Source organism: Miniopterus natalensis, chromosome 19 (genome assembly GCF_054644295.1).
Source record: "Miniopterus natalensis isolate mMinNat1 chromosome 19, mMinNat1.hap1, whole genome shotgun sequence".
Lineage (NCBI taxonomy): Eukaryota > Metazoa > Chordata > Mammalia > Chiroptera > Miniopteridae > Miniopterus > Miniopterus natalensis.
In genome coordinates, this window is record NC_142099.1 from 30529682 (window position 1) to 30547134 (window position 17453).

The 17453-nt window shown below is 40.1% G+C and overlaps 1 protein-coding gene across 2 annotated transcripts in view; it reads right to left on the reverse strand.

The window, feature by feature from the left end:
• Nucleotides 1-17453, reverse strand: part of SRGAP2 (SLIT-ROBO Rho GTPase activating protein 2) — a 226624-nt gene that overhangs the window by 95822 nt on the left and 113349 nt on the right. For both annotated transcript variants that reach the window (XM_016215217.2, XM_016215213.2), the window contains exon 4: nt 14080-14242. In XM_016215217.2, the coding sequence (XP_016070703.1) occupies nt 14080-14242 (163 nt within the window). The remainder of the gene's footprint in view (nt 1-14079; nt 14243-17453) is intronic.

Here is a 17453-nt window from a genome sequence, read left to right on the forward strand (position 1 = left end):
ATGGCTGAATAATATTCCATTGTATACACAGAGGTAGGCAAAAGTAGGTTTACAGTTGTGAGTAATCAAAACAGAGTCTATTCTTGGATTCTTTATTTATTAATTGTATTATTTCCATACAAACAACTGTAAAGCTACTTCTGGCAACGGCTGTATATGCCACATTTTCTTTATTCATTCCTCCATCCAAGGACATTTAGGTTCTTTCCATATCTTGGCTACTGTGAACAATGCTATTTAAAAAAAGAATGCTGCAGTGAACATGGGGTGCAGACATCTTTTTGGATACAATTTCAATTCCTCTGGATATATACCCAGGAGTGGAAATGCTGGATCATGTGGTAGTACAATTTTTAAATTTTTTAGGAACTGCCATACTGTTTTTCATAAGGCTGCACCAATTTCCATTCCCACCCAAAGCTTTTCTGCACTTTCTCACCAATGTTAGCTGTCACTTGTCTTTTTCATAATTTTAGAGTACTTTATTTCCAGGTTTCACTGATTTCTATGACATTCTGGGAAGGAAGAGTGAGGGTGTGAGTAAGCTTCTTCAGTAAAGACAAGGGAGCAAAGCGAGCGTGGCGAGAGCTCTGCTGAGCCGAGGGCCCAGGCTCTGAGAGAATGAGGAAGGCGCAAGAGGAAGCACCGGGGAAAGAAGGGGGGAAAGCCCAGCTCCCCAACTCCTAGGAAATGGAAGGCGGGTCTTCCCAAGCAAAGGCACAGGCAACCTAGTCACCCTAAAAACAAGTGACTGCCAAGAAGACACCACGAGATCCTAAACTGCTTCTGAATGTACCAGCACATGATCTGTAGAAGGTCGAAACAACACAGCCAAAGAACCATAAGGAATGTATGAGTGAGCTGCGGGGGAGCCAGAAGACAGAGTGCTATATACAGTCATTAAAAACAGTGCTTTCACAGATGATGCCATGACATGGGCAAAATGTTCACTTAAAATGTTAAAAAATTACACAAAACTTAATATACAATATAATCCTAATTTTCAAGAGAAAATGCACATAGAAAAGAAAATTAGAAGGAAATACACCTAGATGTTAATACCAATTGTAAGCAGTCATTATTTTCTTTATATTATTTTTCTGTTCCCCACAATATCTTGAAAGAACACGCATTACTTTAAAAAAATTAATTATAGAGAGAGGGGAAGGGAGGGAAGGAGGGAGGAAAAGAGAGAAACACTGATTTGTTGTTTCATTTATTTACACATTCATTGGTTGATTCTTGTATGTGCCCTGACCAGGGATCGAACCTGCAACCGTTGCTTACCGGGACAACACTAACTAACTAAGCTACCCAGCCAATGCCAACATGTATTTCTTTTATAATTGTAAAAAATCTAAGCTAATGGGTTTTTTAGCTTGCTTCAGAATCAAAGGAAACATAAAATAAAAACAGAAAATGTTACTTCTCAGTCCCGTCCCTGGGCCTTAACAAGAACTACTCAGCTCAACAAGGGGATGATTCCGAGAGCTCTTGAGACCAGGAGGAGAGATACTCTTAGGCTCCTATGGTCTCCTGAAGATAAGAATTAGTGCACACAATTAGGATAGTAGTCTATAAATGGAAGGTTCATGCTGAGTGAATACTAGCGAAAGCTGAATAGAGACCCAAGTTATTTGTGGAGTATGGATAAAAGAAGTGGGAAACACACACACACACACACACACACACACACACAGAGAGAGAGAGAGAGAGAGAGAGAAAGAGAGAGGGAGAGGGAGAGAGAAAACATAAAACACCTAATGGCTGGGCTTAGAAGCAAAGAAAGGGCCCGGCCGGGCGTGGCTCAGAGGTTGAGCATCGACCTAGGATCCAGGAGATGGCGGTTCGATTCCCAGTCAGGGCACATGCCTGGGTTGTGGGCTCGATCTCCAGTTGGGGGCGTGCAGAAGGCAGCCGATCAATGACGACTCTCTCATCATTGATGTTTCTATCTCTCCCTCTTCTTTCCCTTCCTCTCTCTGAGATCAATAAAGACATACTTTAAAAAAAAAAAAAAAGAATCAAAAGAAGCCAGTCCTCCAGGAGGGGAGGCTGAAAGCAAAGATGCCTTGCCCCTGTGGACAAGCTGGGGAAGAAGCAGAAGCAGCATGGCACAGTGCAAATTCTGGCCTGGCAGGAGCATCTGAAAGTATTACTGCAGAATATGCAAGCCACTGATTCCTTGTATAAGCACTGGTCCTTGGATCAGCTGCTTAACCACTCTACCCTTGTTCTGGTCTATAAATGGAGATAATAAAACCAGTACCCATCCCAAAGGGTTGTTGTGATGAGGGTTGTTGTGATGATTAAAACGATTAATACATGTAAAGTACTTAGCAAAGTCCCTAGGCATGGTTAGGACTCATTTTGTATTAGTTATAATTATTATTATTTTTATTATTGCTATGACTCTTATGATAAAAAATTGGTACCTAGTCAGCTTCCGCACTATTAGTGTAGTTTCTCCAAGGTGTAATAAGTGTCTCTAAACCACTATGTATTTGCAAGGTACCTGATAAGTTGTATTAATAATACCCTCCCTTTTCTCAGAGAGGCATCTTGCAATCAAGTATATGCAAGAAGTAGAGAGAAGGTAAAAACTAGCTTGGCTAGAATTATCATTGATATTAAAACCATCACATGAACGACTGCATTGGCACCCAACATTTGCATGACAGCACCATACATAACACCATACAGGGGATCTTTATATCACGTGAGAAAAAGTCTAACTGTGAAACAGAGAGTTCAGACTGTCACGAACCTGATCTGGGGGGTCAACATTCGCATCACTATTGGTGGGCTGAGTAGACACTATTTCCTGATGTGATGTAACATGAAGTACCCCACATCACTTATTATGCATTCCAGTCAAAAATATAGAGCTTGAGGAGATCTGGCATTTAGAACCAACTTCCAATTTACAGAAAATACAGAATGTAGGAAGAACTTAACAACAATTTAAGGAAGCAACTAAACAAATCTAAAATGTGGGACATTCTGTCAGACACCCAGCCTTGTTTATTCAAAAATCACTGTCTTAGATAAGGAACAGTACTAGATTAAAGGACATAAAACATGAAATTTAAGGGGCATAAAACCAGTGTGCACTAGATACTGACTTGGAAAAACTAGTTGTTGAGCATATTTTTTAGGAGAATTAGGAAAATGTTTACATGCCTTGGGTAGCAGATGAGATGAAAATTTACTGAAATGGAAAGATGAAGATCTTGACTAAAAGAACAGATTACAAAACAGTATGTACAATACAAACTTGGTTTTTTATTATACAGAGTGGGACAAAAATAGGTTTACAATTGTTTGTAAGGAAAGTAATTAAATAATAAATAATAATAAACTCTGTTTTATGTACTCACAACTGTAAACCTACTTTTGTCCCACCCTGTATTTTCTAATTTTCTACAGTGCACATAAACTATAAAATTTTTAAAGTTATTTAAAAGAATAGAGAGCAGGGAGGAAGAGAGAGAGGGGAAAAGGGGATTGAGGAGAAGTAAAGGCAGAGAAAACAGGGGAGAAGAAGAAAGGGAGAGAGAAAAGCAGGTTTTAAATCCACTATCATTAAAGCTCAGATTGTGACCAGGTTCAACAATCCGATTTGGCAACAACTGTTTTCTAAAGATATCTCCTATAAATACTGAAGCATAGGGTGGGGCAGGGTAGTGTAGTAGAAAAAGCATGAGCATTCAAATTCCAATGTCACCTCTTCTTGGTCTTACAAAAGAGTATTTTACCAATGTGAGTTTTAATTTTTCAACTATGGGAAAACTGACCTTCCAATGTAATAGTCATAAGCAACATTATTCACAATAGCCTCAAACTGGAGGCTGGTAGCTTGAAACTATCAAATGCCATCAACAGTGGAGTGGATAAAACTGAAAGTTTCATGTCCCAGGACCCCTTCAGCCCCAGGCACTTGGACCGCTGGTCATCCTGGCTGCTGCCTACTGTAAGGGGAGACGGACTTTGAAGTTCAAAGCCTGCCAAGTGAGAGGGGCTTGATAAATGACTTGGGCTTTCCATGGAAACTCCAGAAAGGTCATGCCTTAGATGTATAGAGTATGTTCTAGGACTAAGGGCAAAACCAAAATAGACCCACTTTAACAAAGCATAAAACCAATTCCCCACCAAGTTTGAGGTGATCAACCAGTAACTTAACTGCCTACTAGAAAAAAATTTAACACTCTCCAGAGGAAGATAAGCTCTATAATGTATCAGCTACAATGTCCAATATGTCATAAAAAATTAGTAGATGTGAAAAAAATAAAGAAATGCGATCAGTGGACAAGAGAAAAACCAATAAATAGAAACAGAACCACAGATGGTGTAGGTATTAAAAACAGTAGATAAGAAATTTTAAATAAATGCCAGATGGGTTTTAAAAATAACAAATGAAGAGAGGGAAATTTCAGGAGATATATGGAAAACTGAAAAAGAACCAAAGGGAAATCTTAGAACTCAAAACTATAATGTCTAAAATAACAAATTAGCTCTGGCCAGTTTTTTGCAGTGGTTAGCACACTGGCCCAAGGACTGAAGGGTCGTGGGTTTGATTCCCGGTCAAAGGCACATACCTCAGTTGCAGGCTCGATCCCTGCCCCAGTTGGGAGTGTAAGAGGCAACCAATCGATGTGCCTGTCACATCGATGTTTCTCTCTCTCTCCATCCCTCTCCTTCTCCCCTCCACTCTCTCTAAAACATCAATGAAAAAATATCCTCAGGTGAGGATTAAAAAAAATTAATTGGACAGTATTAATAGCAGATTGATGCAACAAACTTTAGAAGTCATCTAAACTAAAGCACTCAGAAAAATAAAAGCTTGGCCCAATGACCTGCATGTTTGTTATCAAGCAGTCTAACAGGTGTGCAATTGGAGTCAAAGAAGAGAAAATGGGATAGAAAATGTATTTGCCAGAAATTTTCCCAAAGAGAAGAAAAACCACTACCCACAGACCCAAGATATTTAAATATTGCATTTATCCAAACCAAGTAAGTACAATGAAAACTACATTTAGACTCATCAGAGTCAAACTGCAGAAAACAAAAGATAAAGAAAAAAACATTAAAAGCAGCTATCAAAACCACCAAATATTATATCCAGGGAAACAAACAATAAAAATCACAGCTAAATTCTCATCAGAAACAATGGAGGCCAGGAAACAAAAGAATGACATTTAAATTATTGGAAGAATATTATATGATTCAATTTACATAATTTTTTTTTTAAACAGGCAAATGCTTCTATTGTGTTACAAGTCAGGATAGTGGCTACCTTTCAGGAGATAATAAATGGAAGGGGGGGCAAAGAAGGTGACTCATGAAATACTGGTAACATTCTTTTCTTTATCTGGGTGCTAAGTATATAGTTGTTTTCAGTTTGGAAAAATTCACTGATCTGTACACTTTACAATATGTGTACTTTCTCTACGTATTTTATACTCCCATAAAAAGTTAAGGAAAAAAACTTGCAAAATACATGGAAGGATTAGAGAAAATATATTTAAGGCCTAATATTTATAGTAGTATTTTATAAAAGCTTATTATTATCATCATCACCCCACAGAGAATTCTGGGAGATCTAAGTAGACTAAAAAGTAGCCTGAAAAGTTCTAAGCTCTCTGGGCAAATCTTACTCCTCAATTGCATTTCAAGCTCTTTTAGGCACTTAGCATAATGCTGGGCTTATGGAAGTTCACTAAAATACTTACTGAATAGATGGTTTTTTAGCTTAGGGTCATATTCAAATACAAGGTTGCATTTGGAACCTTTTGTTTTCTGTCCACTGTACCTCTTTCCCATACTCCGTATATTTTTAAATTGTCCTTCAGATTCTCTTAATCATCCCTTGATTTATAAAGACTGAAGTACCACTACACTTTAATCTTTTAAACACAGCACCTACCTTAGGCAGATAGATACCTGAGAACTAAAACACCAAAAAGGCAAACATATAAACTAACCTAAGCAAAAGATTGCAGGCATCTTTGATGCACACATTCTGAGCTGAATCTTCCTAAGTCAAAAAAAAAAAAAAAAGCATAGACCACCAAGAGAGAAACCCAAAGGGAGAGGATACAGACGATGCTGACCTGGTGTCACAGAAACCACAGCTAGAATGCCAGGAACGGCTCTAGCTGCAAAGCTCCCGCAGTGCTGGCTTTGGCAGCAAACCTGCTGCCCCTTATCAGCAGAGATGCCTTTGAAGTAGCTGGCTGCCTTCCATCCCCTGCTCAGATCAGCTCCGCTTCACACCCTATTCTTTCTTTCCAAAGAGGATCTCGCCATCAGATAGGAGAGAATAAAGCTCAATTAATCAGAACAGATTTTTGCTACCAACAAGATACAATGGGCCGATGGAGCAGCTGTCTGGAAAGCGCTGCCCGGAGCTGTTAGTGACCGTGTTATGACGTGGGGGAAACTCAGCAACACACCGAGTTCAGCGGGGGAGGGGGGCAGGGGGGCTGATGGATCGCTCAGCTGCTCCTCCCAAAGACATCTCCAAGTTAGACCCTCTCAGGAGGGCAGAACACAACCACCGGAAAGCCATTCTTTGGGCCATTTCTTCTTTTCTTATTTATGACACCACCACGGCACACGCCTCCTTACAGAACCCCCCTCCTCTCTCCTCGCATATGCCAAACAGCTGAACTCACAGACTCCCTCGGAACCCCTATTCTAATCCAAAGGGGTAAACAGGGAGGCAGGTAGCATGTGCTCCTTTTAGCTTGAAATCCCCTTTATCCTTAGAGGCCAGAATTATTTCTTTGGTGCCAAAGGAAATCTAACCAGTCATGGCAATTCTCTTCTCATTTCAGATATTGTATCATGACTGACCTGCCGATGGGAAGGACACGTTTAACATCTGAGGGCCCTGGAGAAAAGTATTAATTGAGCCTCTTACGTTTCTTCCTTAGCACCTTTCTTACAGTCCTCACTTCCTCCAGTGTGACTTATCTGAAGCCAGACTCGCCCTCTGTCACCTTGCAAGAATGAAGTAGGAAAACCACAAGGGGTTGCCAAGAAAAACCAGCCTAGATGCTTCAGCACGGTCTGCTGCAGGAGCAAACGTGGCTCACAATCAGATAGGATCTTAAGGCTTCAAATGCGCTCTGAGGTCTTGGGTTTCCCAAAGATGGAAACCAGAGTGCCCACGGCAGTGGTTCTCAACCCTGCCTGGCTTGTGCAAGAATCACGTAGGCCCTGTCCCAGAGGTTGATTCACGTGCTCTGGGGTGTGGCCTTGGCACTGTATTTTTTAATTATCTTTTATATCAACTGCATTGAGGTATAATAAACATACAGTAAAATCTATACATTTTAAGTACACAGTATGATAAGCTTTGACAAATGCCCGTACTCATGTAACCACAGCCACAATTAAGATTGTATATTTCCATAACCCCACAAGTTCTCGTGTTCCTTCGTAGTCAATCCCTCCCCGCAACACTGGTCTCAAGGCAAACACTAACTTGCTTTCTATCACTATTGATTAGTTATCCTAAGATTTCACATAAACGGACTCATACAGAATGTACTCACTGTGTCTGGCTTCTTTTTATCAGTATAATGTTTGAAGAGTTTATTCACATTACTGTATCACCAGCATTTTGTTTCTCTTTATTGCTGAGTAGTATTCACATATGGACATGCCACCTATGTTTCCCATTCATCTGTTGATGGGTATTTGAGTTGTTTCCAGTTTGGGCTATTATGAATAAAATATGAGCTTCCTACAGCAGCCATAACAAATTACTGCAAACTTAGTGGCTTAAACCAACGCAAATTTATTCTCTTACAGTTCTGGAGGTCAGAAGTCCAAAAGGGATTTTGCTAAGCCAAAATCAAGGTATCAGGAGGGCTGCCTTCCCTCGGGAGGCTCTCGGGGAGAATTCGTTTCCTTGCCTTTTCCGGCTACACTCCTTGGCTCGTGGCCCCTTCCTCCATCTTCAAAGTCAGTGGCCTAGCAGCTTCTCTCAGTGACTGCTTCTCACTGCTTCTCTCTGCTTCTCTCACATGGCCTTCTCCTCTTTGTAATCTCCCTCCATCGCCTTCTTATAAGGACACTGGTGATTGCATTTAGGGCCCACTTGGATAAGCAAGCGTGATATCTCCATGATAAGATCCTCAAATTCATCATATGTACAAAGTCTTACATGAATACGGTGGCATCCATAGGTTCCAGGGATTAGGACAGGAACATCTTTTGGGGAGGGGAGTGTGGGGAGGTCATCATTCAGCCCACAATATTAGGACTATCAGGTACAAGTCCTTGTGTAGCTACATGCTTTTATTTCTCTTAGGTAAACACCTAGACATGGAATCTCTTGGGTAAATACCTAGACATGGAATTTCTGGGTCATATGGTAAGTAAATATTTAACTTCACAAAAAACTGTCAAGCTGTTTTTTAAAGTGGTTGTACCACTTTACATTCTTACCAGCAACATGAGAATTCCATCCATCCGCACTAATAGTCTGTATTGTCAATCTTTTTAATTTTAACCATTCTAGTGATATGCTACATATCACTAGGTATATGCTACACAGCACATTTCCTTACAGTTTTAATTTGCATTTCTCTGATGATTAATGATATTAAGCATCTTATGTACTTATTGGCCATTTATATATCTTCTTTAGTGAAGTATCTATGAAAATCTTTAGCTTATTTTTAAAAATTTAAGTAGTTTTTCTTATTATTATTGAGTAATATGTATTATAAATATATTCTTCCAAACTGTGGCTTGTCTTTCATTTTCTTAACAGTGTCTTTCAAGAGTAAAAGTCCAAGAATTAGCGAAGTCCAATTTATCTTTTTAAAATCATTTACAGTTTATGCTTTTGCTATCCTAAGACCTCTTGCCTTTTCAAGGTCACAAAGATTTTTTTAAAAAATCTCCAAGTGACTCTCATGCACAGGCAAAGTCTATCGGGAACCTGACCTAGCTTTCTCAATTTAACTTTACTTTCTGCCATAGCACCTTAGGGTAATAAAGGTAAGATAGAAGTACAGTTAACTGCAATACTGTAAAAAATGATGCAACTGAGAGTCTTAGGACAATTGACCAGTTTCCAAACCTAAACGTGAGCAAGCTGCTCAGGGCTAAAAACAGTAACTTGCAAATCAAAGTCGAGGTACTTTAAGTGTGTTCCAGCTAAATGAAAAGTGGAAGAGAGAACAGGACTGTCCTCTCCCCTCTAGGAAAAAGCACATCCAACTTTATTTCAGTTTATGCTGAGAAAGTGGGGACATTTATTCCTATTCTTGGTGGGATTCTTTAGAACGTGCCTCTCACAGAGATGACATGGAATAGGGAGCGTTTGGCAGTTTTTGGCCACCGTTTCTTAAGCCACTGCATTTAAAAAAATGAAGGTGGCAGCAATAATATTTGCCCAAACCTTCATTCCAACAGGGGTTAGACAGACTGAGCTTTCATTACATGAGAGGAGATGTCAGGAGCACCAAATGGGCTCAATTTCCCCTGGAGTCCTAGACAAAGTGGGTCTGTTTCGAAGCTGTGGACAGGAGGCTACTTTCTCCAGATGTTATATTTAGCTAAAGGAATCCACCACGGTTTCATGCAAATGTAAAATATGCCCCAGCAAACATAACCACAAACCAGAGGGCAGCAGGGAGCATCCCTTAAGGGGGTTCAGTAGCATAGAGGGGGCAATTGTATAAGCACCCTGACATCCCCAAATTAGCTGAGTTAGCTGTAAACCAGATTTGGGGCCAGTTCTCACATTTAATGAGTCTTTGTTTCCCTCTTACTAGAGAGTCTATCCCCAGGGAGAAAAACACGCTGGCCTATTTCCCTCTGAACTTCCAGCTGCTTGCCCAGACACCAGGTAGAAGAAACAACTCCATGTTGATATTTAATGCCTCCATACCCTTTGAAGGTTTGTGTTCGAGAGAAAAGGTTAGATTAATTCTGTAACTGAGTGAAATACCAGGATTCAACAGAAGAGAGTAAGGAAATCCAGAACACCCTCTACTCCGCACACCATGCCTAGAGAGTCCTAGGCATGAGCCTAGAGCCAAATGACTGGATTTAAATCCTAGTGTCACTTCTTTTTTTGCTTAAGCTCTGGAAGCCTCAGTTTCCTCCTTTATAAGTAGGGATAATAATAGTACTAACCATACAGGATTATTATAAGGATTAAAAAAGCTAATGTCCTAAAGTGTTTAACACTGTGCCTGGCACATAAGAATTCAACAACTGTTGGTTTATATGATCATAACCTGTGCCATGACTCAAGTTGGACAGATTAAAAAGGAGGAGGAGGAAGTGGAGGGGAAAGGGAGACAGCGATGAATAGATTCAAATTCGTGAATTTTCATGGGTATCCACGGCTGAACCAGAAATAAAGGTATTCTTTCTAAAGTCGGTGTCTCCAGAGAAATGTAGATTTTCTTTTGCTGTGGGAACCAAATTTACAGGCAAAATGAAAGATGTATCTATTTTATACATGTGTATTCTGTGTTGGCATCCCTTGGTTGCTGGCCTTTATAGATAAGAGAATCTGAGTGCTTCATTCCTCAAGAAATCTAGTCTTCGGTTGCTTAAGCGAGGCCCACTGCATACCCACATCCGCTCCTGTCTGCCTTATCTCAGGGACTGCAAATGACCTATCACAACTTAACAAAGGTCATCAACGACTGGAAGAAAGCCCCCAGTGCAGAATACGTTTGTCATTATGGAATTACAGTATATAAGCTTTCAAAAGCAGCATGGACCAAACTCTTAAAAAAACAACAATAAAACTTTAGGAAACTGAGGCACAGAAAGCAGTAGTAATCATCCAAGGTGTCAGAATTACCAGCAGGGCTAAGCCCGAGAGAAAAGGTCACTTAAAAAAGGCCTCTGCTTGGAGAACTCAAGTCAAGCCCTGGGAGCTTCACATAGATGACAGGGTAGCCACAGACATTCTTTAGTTCTCTAAATAACACACTCTAAATAAGTGATTAAAAATCAAGATATGGAGAGAGAGAGCTTCTTTGCCTATTACTAGAAAGCAGAGAGGCTCACACCCAGCCAAAATAGAATTACCTATCATTTTCAAAATGTACATTTTTACTGATTTTTAGAGAGAAAGGAAGGGAGAGGGGGAGGGAGAGAAACACTGATGTCAGAGCGGCTGCATCCTGCATGCCCCCTACAGGGGATACAGCCCACAACCTGGAATGTGCCCTGACCAGAATCGACCTGGCAACATTTTGGTGCACAGGACGATGCCCAATCAACTGAGTGACACCGGTCAGGGCAGATTAATCTATGATTTAATTGATAAAAATTTATAAAGATCAAGAGGACACCCTATGATCTGCAACTGTATACAACTATATGACTAAATCTCACAGACAAAGGTTGAATGAGAGAAACCAGACAGAAAAAGAGTACATTCTGTATGGTCCTATTTATATAAAGCATGAAACCAATTAAAACAAATCTCTGCTATTCAAAGTTAGGACAACTGTTATCCTTGGGGTTTGGACCTCTCTCCTAACTCCCTAATGACTAGAAGGAAACATGGTGGTGGTGGTGGTGTGCTTCTGGGGTATTAAAATATTCTGTTTCTTGATCTGGGAGCTAGTTACCAAGTATGTTCATTTTATAAAAATGCATTTAGCTGTAAGCCTATGCTATGTGTACTTTTCTTCAATGAAATGTAATATATGTAATGCAATAAAATGTGAGTAATTAGAAATTCTCTTATACTCCCAGCATAGCAATGCCCAGATTAAGAAGGTCAACCATGACTAGGTATATCATTCACAAGTGGATTTTCCTTCTGGAGGGCAAATGCCCCATGTCCTGTACACATGCCATGCAGTTAGGACTTTAGCGAAATATAAAGGGCACCTGAGGAATCAGGAAAACTCATGGCTTTGGTAACTGGCTGCCTTCACATAAACATCTCTGAGATCTGGAGGGGACACAAGACTCTAAGCTTGGCTCTCCCCTAAATTTCTAAAGCTGGGAGAAAAGGGAGCTGAGAGATTGAGTGGCATCTAGATAACAACATCTCTCGCAAAAGTTTTCGCTCAGATGAACACAGGAGATAGAGGAAAAAATTATCAGTCAACCCCTTTCCTTCTCAAGATAGTTTAAGTGGCTGTCGAGGTCATAAAGAAGAGCTGAAGTAGTATCTGATTACTATCAAGGTTCCACTTAAATAGGTTTAAAATTTTTATAATAAAAATTGTATATATTTAAGGTGTATAAGATGGTTTTATATATATATATGCGCATATATATATACATATACATATATATATAAAATGATTTCTATAATCAAGCTAATTAACATCTCACAGTTAGTTACCTTTCTGTGTGTGTGTGAAAAAAGCACCTGAAATCTACTCTCTTATTTCCAGTATTCAATACAGTATTACTAACTATAGTCATTCATTTTAGTCACATATACACATCACCAAGTGTTGCAGAAGGATTCAAGTTAATGACAAACAAGCAAGCTACAGCAGATGATAAAAACCACGAGCAGAGGGTAAAAAAAACACTTGCCCCTCAATGAAGCAGGGCCCCAACCGGAGCACAGCCCGGCCACTAAAAACAGCCAGTGAGATCTAGAGCAAGTTATCTTTCTCTTCCCTCTTTTCACTGTCATCTGATTGTGCCCTTAAGATTCTGTCTCTAAGATACAGGGAAAGCCCCTTCATAGATGCAAGTATGTTGCTGGAAGATTCTAAATCACTTATTTTTTCATGCTGTTATAAACATGAGAAATTAGGTTCTAATTCCAGATCTCCTGAGATCTGGAAACTTTCTAATGTTAAGAATTGGAAAACTGTGCTGTTCGGTGTTGCTCACTGGTCAGAGTGTTGGGCGTGCACCAAAGGGTCTCAGGTTCAATTCCTGGTCAAGGACACGTACCTGGGTTGCAGGTTTGATCCCTGGCCCTGGTCAGGGCCTGTGGGGGAGGCGACCACTCAATGTGTCTCTCTCACATCGATGTTTCTCTCCCTCTCTCCCACTCTGTCTAATAATCAATAGAAAAAAATATATTCTTGGGTGAGGATTAATAAAACAACCAACCAAACAAACAAAAAGAATTGGAAAACTGACCAAGAGCTATAGCTATTACCGATCACAGTTCTGTTTACTGAAGTCCTTTCTCTCCCAGCCTCAAATTTTAGCACTGAATTTTGTCAACTGGAAACCAATGAATTCCCTATACAGGAAACAAACAAAATAGCCCTATATAGATTCTTTACATCTATAACTTGTGGGAAGAGTATCTGCTTTCTGAAATGTGTTCTGTGGATCTCAGAACTTCAATGTTAGACAAGGTATATCATGTACAATGGTTGGGGCCTTTGCCACCATTTGTTACCAAAATTCATGAATAAATAACCCCATTAAGAGTTCAGATTGAGAAAGCTTAGAAAAGAGGTTTCTGGCTTTCCAAGAGGCCAGTTCCACTAGTGACAGGTAAGGTGACTTTGCCATAAATTTCCTAAGATTATCACAATTATTTATGAGTCTGTCCTTGATCAGATTTTTCAATTTACTCCCAAGGAATTGTCACAAACAACTGAGGTTCCAAAAGCATTCAGGAACTCAAAGACCAAGGTATGTCATGCTAAGAATAACCAAATTCATGAGTTCCCTTTGGCCAAGATAAGAACTTGGAAAGAGAACCAAACCAAAAACATAAACATATATGAATGAGCAAAATGAACCAGAGGAAAAGAACATGAAGTGACAGTGGAGGTCCCTGAATCTTAACAGCTTCACAAATCACTTACGGAAATCGGCCAAACATGGTTATTATTAACATATGCAGATTATGGATTATGCTGCCAATCCGGGTTATATCTTGCAAATGATTACTTTCCTAGACCTGCTATTAGTTCAGCTCAGAGAGAAAGAAAAGAATGTCAATTGAATATTTTGTCTCCATGAGGATACGGTATGGAATGACCAATGGTGAGCCTTGTAAGTGGGCCAATAAGTAACTCTTTCTCTTATTTACAGCACTGTGTCACTCACTGATCCACCCAAGTATCTCTATGACTAGAAACAACTACATACCTTTTTAAAGAGTCTTCCTGAGTCCTCGCTGACTTGAACAAATCGAGGAATGATATTATTCAAGTAGATGTCACTCAGGGTGGTATGGTCCCTGCTCTCCCGCTTCACCTGGTTTAAGAGGAGATTCCAGCAGTTGACTGGAGAAAGAACATTCTGATCCTTCCTGCAGAGAGACAGAAAAACAATAAAATACAATAAAATAATAAAAAAATAAAAATAAATAAATAAGTAAATAAAAAAAATCACTGTTAGTAAGCAGCCAGGGCCAACATCTATGAGTACAGCCCATGTCACAAAATCACAGCAATCAAAGCCACAGCCAAAGCAGAAATAAAGATCGTTTTCCTGACTGCTGCACCTCCAGTGTTCTCTTTTTCTAAAAATGCAATGGGGAAAAAGGAGGAAACATGAATGAGGAGAGGGAGGGGGGAAGGAGAAGGGAGAGGACAACCAAGGTCATCTGCTGGACACCTGCTAAGTTCTAGGAACTTGGAGAATGCTTTATGTGCAGTGTCGCAGCTAAGCTCCATCACTTCATTGTAAAACACCACCCAAAACTACAATTATCCCCATTTTACGGAGCAGAAAACTTGTACACGGCTAGGAAGGAGGCGTCATGGACACAGCAAGATGAAGTCAGGGACCAGAATCAGAGTCTGTGCTGGCTGACTAGAGAAGGGTCTAGGCTGCCTCATGCCAAGTCCGACCCCTTCGCCACTAAATCACTTTGTATGCTTCTAGGGTTAGAGACAAAAATGAGAGATTTTGTCTAGAGACAAAATCACTAGAGCACTACAGACTAAACCCCCATGCACTTATCTATCGCAGAATGCAACATCAGAGGCAGTTGCCATGAAAAAGTCGCTAAAAACTCCTCAGTGCCATAGAACGCATCTAAGGAGGCTTTGGTTTCACTGACTGAGCCACTGTCTCATGTCCCACACAACCTAGAGCACAACCATTCTCGAATGCATGTATTCCTAAAACTTCTACAGCCTGAGTAGGACAGTAAAGTGCCAAACTTACGTGCTCATTTCTAATGAAAACATTGTGATCTGAACGAATTACCTTCTACACAGTTCACAGCACTAATTTAAGCAACAGAAAGTTCTGCATATGCAAGCTGGATTTCTTTAAGGAGAAAAACAGAAAGTAGGGGTTGCTTGTGGTACTATTTCTCAAGGGCTTACTATGTATTTAGCACATAGCTGGGCCCTACAACTCATGTTGTTTATTTAACCTGAACCCTACAACAACCTGCTGAAGAGGGTTTTATTAACCGCGTTCAGCAAAAGAGGAAAGTTGGTCAAAGTCATGTAGCTAAAAAGTGGGAATTCTGGAATTCAAAACGAAGCCTTGTAATTGCAAAGACAATGCTCTTAATCACTACAAAGCACCACAACCTGCTCATTCCCCTTACCCCTGCTCCCTCCCTCCAGTCCAACTCTCAGAGCAAAGGAAGTGGCTTGAGGGTGGCCTGACTTGAGTCAGCACTGCCTCCACTCAGGGCTGCAGGCTGCCAGGCACCTGTCATACGTAGAGCACGGAATTCAACTTAGAAGGGCTTTTCCAAGTCTGTTATGAGGTAACTATTAACAAATAATCATGCCAAGCCTGCTCTGGCTTCAGAACACACCAGACCATTAAATCAAGTATCTGTCTAATCAGCACCAAGAAGTTGTTTCAAACCAATGAACATTCAAGTCCAAATCGAAAGTGTTCTCCATTGCCTCCCATCCCCACCCTCTGCCCCACACTTACATCACGTACACCTACATCACACTTCTGTGGTCAAAATCGCTAACACTTACATGCTGACCACTGCTGTAACCTTATGTCTGCTTACCTTCCTAGGGAAACTGAAAGATTTCTATGGAAATAAAAAATATGTACTAGCTGAGAAAGAGAGATACATGAAATTAACCCACTCCTTTCAAAATATTTAGCATCTGAAAAACGGTGAATAAAAAATAAGCTTAAATTCAAAATGGTGAGACATTTGAACAACATGCATTCAGTGACATCTGATGTTGTCATTGCAAGAAAACTTTCAGATTGATTCCAAATGAGTTTCAGTTATAAAACCATAAATATCTAATTTTCACTGGGTGGCAAGATATCCACGTCTTCAGGAAGCACAGAATATACCAGGCATTTATATTTGCTTTGTAAAAGGGCAGAACTTATAAGACCTTAACTGGTTTCAACATGCTTATGAGTAGACATGAATTGGCGGTCTCTTCTGGTTCTTTTCCTATAGGGCTTTATACACATAGAAACAATTCAATTTCACAAGCTTATAAACATTTGTATCTTAAATGAATAAAGTACCGTATCAGGGGCTTTAGTGGCTATAAAATTGCTTAAGTCACAGTTCAGTGTGGGAGACAAAGAAAGACCTAAATACAACAGAACATTAGAGGTACGACCAAAGGGTCAGCTAGCTCACTCGTGTACACCACAGGTCACAAGTGGAGGCAGGAGAGGCAGAGCCAACCTCACACCAGGGGAAAGGATGCAGAGCATAGTTCCCAAGGGGGCCTCAGAAGAAAGGAGGAGTAAAAAAGGATGGGCTAATAAAAAGGACGGGCAGAAAGTGGTAATCTTTTAAAATAAAATACCTTTCACTCAGTACTAATCAGTTTACATTTATTAAGAACTTCTAAAATGCTACAAGTACTTTCCTACATGGATATATTTCTATCCTTACAGCATGTAGTGGGACAGCCACTATTGGTTTCAGTGAGCAGCTTTTAAAGTGTGTTTTGAGAAACTCTGGAATTATAGAAAATCACATTTCAATTTCAAACAACTATAACACATCCATCCAAATGAGCAATCCCCCATTTAAACGTGCATAGGACCCAGAATCGTTTCCCTGCAGTAGACATCAGCGTAGTGTCTCCCGGGCTGCCAGGTGAACTTCATTGTTTGCAAACTTTGGAAGAATCAATGCATGTGTCTGAACTTCTGCAAAACGTGCTGTTGGCTAGAATGGATGTTGCTCTACACTAATAGCTTTTAGTTCCAGCCTGTGTGCCTCCTTGGGTAAAACTGTGCAGGTGAGCACATGACTTGACACATAGTGGTCAAGTTTAATTACGTGCCACAGAAGGCTCAGGGGCCTACGCTGTGTTCATGGTAGACCATGGCTGGGTAGTGAGAATAGACATGCTCAGTATCATCCTAATTCATTATCAATTGCAATGTTTCTTATACATTTTTGGGCTTATCCAATTAATATTTATGAAGGGGAATGAGAATAGCTGGTAGGTAATGTTAGTGATTCAACTTTAAAACAAAAATATCATTTTTCAAGCATCTAAATCAATTTAAAACTATCTCAAGACAACTCATTTGTGTGAATCAGTAGT